The following is a 4780-nucleotide window of genomic DNA, read 5'->3' as shown; positions in this document are numbered from 1 at the left end:
ACAAACTTATATGCAACCTTTTACACCGTAAGTTCAAAGTTCCTGACAATTCTTATTGCATACTGTATGCACTTACCCAGGAGGAAGAGAACTGAAAAGAGTGAGCACACTAGCCAACATTTAATTATTATTCTGAATTTTATTTTTTCAAAAGAAACCCCAGAGCCATCCACATTTATTCAGTGTTAAGTTTACATTCAATTTCTCTTAAGTCACTTAGAATCAGTAGTTCAAAATATGTACAAGTGTTCCCCAAATTTTCAGAGTATAACAGACTAGAAAATCATTCAGAGTTTCAGATTTTCCAGAAACCTGTACATACTGAAAAATAACTGGATTGGAGTATTTCTGTAGAATTGATACACCTTGATTCAAAACTAGTAGACTTGAAATGGCAAGGTGTTGGGTTGGGTTTTTCCTTCTTTCTTTCTTTCTCTCTTCCTCTCTAGTCTCTCCTCTGCAACTTTTTTATTCCCATCAGGAATAAGTTATTTATTTTTTAAGGCCAGGTTGTTTAGTTTTGCTTTATTTTCCCATGCAGTTTATAAAGAAGTCCAAAAATAGAATGGGAGGTCATAAGGAAGAGGAAGGGTTCAGATACACGCAGAGAAAATAACTTCTCAAACTAAGAGGCAGATTCACTTAGACTTATTACTTAAATAGATAAGAAACACTTTGAAGGTCAGTTTTAATAGGAAGGTAGTTCTTTATATGAAATACAGTTTTTGTCAAGTGCTAAAAAAGTTAACTGTATAAAAAAAGTTGCATAGTCTATATTCACACCATTTAATTACTTTCATCTGAGGAAACATGCATTGCACATACAACCTGTGATCTGCCATACAGGAGAACCTAGGCCTTTTTCCTGTAATTTCTATTGAATGTAAAAGTCTACAGCAAGCTTTTCACAAAAGCACATACTTTATAGAATTTATTGCCCCAATACACAACTGCCTGCCTTTTAAAATTTGATACATGGTTCATAACTTGCAGGTCCACAAAAGAATTTCCTTGCTGCAGAGTAGAATGGAATTTTTCAGGAATGTTTCCCTTATGTAGTAAAAAGTTCCCTTTTTTAAAAACCAAACCAAAACAAAAAAGACAACAATCCAAAACCAAACCAACCAATCACAAAAAAAAAACTTAGTGAAAAAAAGGAAAGATTAAAAAACTGAAAAAAAAAAAATCAAATTGCCACCTAAAAATAAGTTAAAGACTTAAAAGAACCCATGCCACACAGTGGCAAGAACTTTTAGCATGATTCGACACTACATCCCAAGCTCCAAATTTTCTTCTTTTCTATCTCAGCCTGCTTCCACCCAAACCTCTCAATGCTTTCAAACCACTAAGATTTAAGAATACATCTTAAATTACTCTTGCTTTACTTTTGGCAAATCTTCAATTACATCAGGTCTCACTTGCTCCCTTTTAACCCTTCTACCTCCTAACACCCGCAGCAAATGCACACCTACTACATTTCTTAAGTATCCAGATTCTTATTGCTCACTAACTTAAATTCCTACCTACCAGCCCCATGTCAAGAATTACTACACTGTGGCTACTGAAAAACATTTATCATGTCAGAGAAAGTAATCAAAAAAGTTGGAATGCCCAAAACATTAAGAAAAGTGTTCAAATTAAATCACATAAAGCTAAAAAACAGATATTAATGCAAGACTTTTCTTCAAGTACATAATATATCACATCTACCATCTATAACCACACTCAAAACAGAGTAGTGACATGATTCAAGAATGAATATTCTTCAAAACTCAGCATAACAGGATAGAGAAAACATTCTAAGTAAGTCATCCTGTGAACCACCTTACCAACAAATCTTGTTTTCCTTCAAACTGTCCTTTGCCTTTTCTACTCCCCTCACATCAGGAACTCCAGCCTCCCATCCCAACCTTACCCAAGGTCTCCTGTGGTACTATTGTGACTAAGAATAATAGGCAGCTTATGCTGCATTATTTCAAAACTCTACCTAGGGCTGATCCATGCCAGCTGTTGCCAAAACACAAAACAGCCCAAGTTTTCCTCTGCCTCCTTCCTCAGCCCACTGACAGAGCAAACAAAAATGAAATAGGATACTTGGTCCAGAACACTTAAGTTTTATGACCCTAGGATATAAGGCTTAAGATGGAAAAGCTTACACAGAAGTAACATAAATATTAAATACATAGCTAAGAAACAGTAGTAACTAATGCAATTCTGTGCCTTCTTTCCTTCTCCCATTACCTTTAAACAGAATTCTTACTTGTAGCCATTCCTATCTCTTCCCATTTATGGTACCACCAGCATGTCCTTGGTTCCACTGCTACCACACTTCTCTAAACACAAGAGCTCCTGACTAACCCTCATGGGGCAAGATTACCACAGTAGGTACATGACTGCAAAGCAGTGCCAATGCCCATCTACCAAACCTCCTGTCCTTCCATGTAACATAGCTAGTTGTTACCCTTAACAGCATGTACATTCCCAGAAAAAAGCAGAGTGTTACAAGGCTTAGATTCAACTTTCCACATCAATGTCGATTCAATCACATGCTACTGTAGCATTACTTAAAGGTGTTAGATACATATGTTATAATGTATCTGCAACATAGGTCAGTTAATTCCACTGCAAGAATCCTAACTTTTACTTCAGTAAGTAAAGATTCTTTAATTTCGTGTATCATTATCTTGCAGGTTTATTCCGTATAATTTTTTAAGAAAAAAAAAAAAAAACCTCCTCAGTCCACTCAAAAGCCTTCGTTTTACCATAATTAAGACAGACCAAAGAAAGCAATCAAAAGAAAATAATCAAAAATTTATGAAAATAAAATGCATTAGGTCTGCATTCTATGTTTTAGAAACTAAACCTCAGTATTTATTTTCGCTTTCCATACACATCATCACAGCAGATAGTTTCAACACCACTACAGGCACATCCGAAAGCATTCCAAGTCATTCAGTGAAACATTGCTATCTGCTCACACAAGTAAAACCCTTGGAGATTACACTCCATTCAATTCATGCTGTTAGCAGTGATTATTTCTCAAACTTCCAAATCTGGTTTTTATCACCAGCATTGCAAGTTCTCATTTGCACATCAGCACGCCCCTTGGTTGTACGATAAGCAGTAAGGCACTTTCCCGAGTGAGGATGATAAATAGTCCCATCTTCTTTGAAATGCCAGATAATAATTTCTGGGATAGGAGATCCATCTTTAGGGCAGCTCCTCATACCTATGAAGTCTTCACGCTCGGGGACTTCTGCGCATAGCTCAGTTACAGAGTTAAATCTAATCTCCTTATTTGATGTATATTCAAAAAACTGGTTGCCTCCCTGACCATGGCAGCCAAAGAGAGAAAGGTGAGACCCAGTAGGATTATGTTCTTCTAAGACATAGTCCAGGCACTCTGAAACTATTCCTGCACTGCGGATAGCACCATGCCAGCCAGGACGATCTTCTGGTATATGCAGCTCGGCAAATACACTTTTTAAATACCAGTTAAAACTCTTGCATTTCAAACGCTCTCTAAGTACCTTTCTCTCAGAAATATCTCCATAGTCTTCTTTCCTCGCTAAAGGATTTCTGTTGTAAAAGTGCTCTTTGAACTCATCCATCCACACCTCAGCAGCACGCGCTGTGTTCTGAAGGAAATTTGGTCTAGCATAGGGCGCACGCTTTGGAAACACATGGCCCACGTGGGAGCACGGGTGAATCTCCAGCATGCCTCCACATTGCCAAACCCTGAACGATAATTCTAAGTTCTCCCCTCCCCAGACATTCATTCCTGTATCGTAGGTACCCAGGTACTCAAAATACTTCTTGCTGACAGCAAACAATCCACCAGCCATAGTCGGGGATCTGATCGGGTCGGTCTCAGATCTGCGCCTGAGGCGTTCGTGTTTGGGCACCGAGTGCCACTGGAACGTCAGGCGCCAGTCAAACCCCCCAATCATGGGCTCTGCCGTTTGCATGTAGTATTCAAACGTCTTCCAGTCAATGGTGTCGATGACAGGACAAACAATAACAGTCTCGTTCTCAGCAATCCTCTCGAGCAGTGGCTCCAGCCAGCCAGAGACACATTCACAGTGACAATCGAGGAATGTAAGGACATCACCAGTAGCAAAGGTAGCACCAATTAAGCGTGCACGAACCAACCCTTCTCGTTTGTTGGTTCTTATCAAGCGAACTCTTTTCAGGCTGCTTATGTATTTCTCAAGATCAGCCTTCAAATACACTTTATCGCTCAGGTCATCCACCAGTATAATTTCTTTCAGAAGCACCGAAGGCGATGTTTCGAGAACGCTGTGTATTGTCCGCAGCAACGTTGACCAGGCTTCGTTGTAAAACGCGATCACAACCGACGTTGTGGGCAGTTTTCTGTAGTTGTAAGATTTAGTTTTACAGCCACTCAGTCGATTATCTTCAATGTGCCGGTGGAGAGAGATTTTATCACTCAAGTAAATATTAATCGCATACTTCTCGATCAGCTCTTCTTCTTGTTTCTTTTCCTCGGGACTCAGCTGCGGGCGAGAGGGTTTCCCCCACTCTCCCGGAGCATAAGGATCAGGCGGGGGTTTGTCATAAACCGGGCGAGCCAAATCCACAGCCGCTTCTGCTCCGTCAGAAAAGCGCCTCTCCCATTTCCCCTTAGTGATGCTCTCCCCGGCGAGGGAGGCACCGAAGGAAGAAACCGACAGCTCGACCGCAAAGTAAGCGATCATCAAGAAGCCGAGGAACACGCAACTTTTGCGGACCCACGTCCATCGTCTCGCCAGACGGATCC

At 40.1% G+C, this 4780-nt stretch overlaps 1 protein-coding gene across 1 annotated transcript; it reads right to left on the bottom strand.

Annotated features, from left to right (window-relative positions):
* Positions 1–3032: 3032 nt before the first annotated feature.
* On the bottom strand, positions 3033–4775 carry GALNT4 (polypeptide N-acetylgalactosaminyltransferase 4; the record flags this gene model as incomplete). The annotated part of the gene is made up of 1 exon (XM_009085071.1): positions 3033–4775. A coding segment is annotated over one exon (1743 nt), but the record flags the coding sequence as incomplete, so codon positions are not given.
* Positions 4776–4780: the final 5 nt, after the last annotated feature.

Source organism: Acanthisitta chloris, unplaced genomic scaffold (genome assembly GCF_000695815.1).
Source record: "Acanthisitta chloris isolate BGI_N310 unplaced genomic scaffold, ASM69581v1 Scaffold39681, whole genome shotgun sequence".
In the NCBI taxonomy this organism is placed as follows: Eukaryota; Metazoa; Chordata; class Aves; order Passeriformes; family Acanthisittidae; genus Acanthisitta; species Acanthisitta chloris.
Note: the sequence above shows the minus strand (reverse complement) of the source record. Positions and strands in the feature narration are given on the sequence as shown.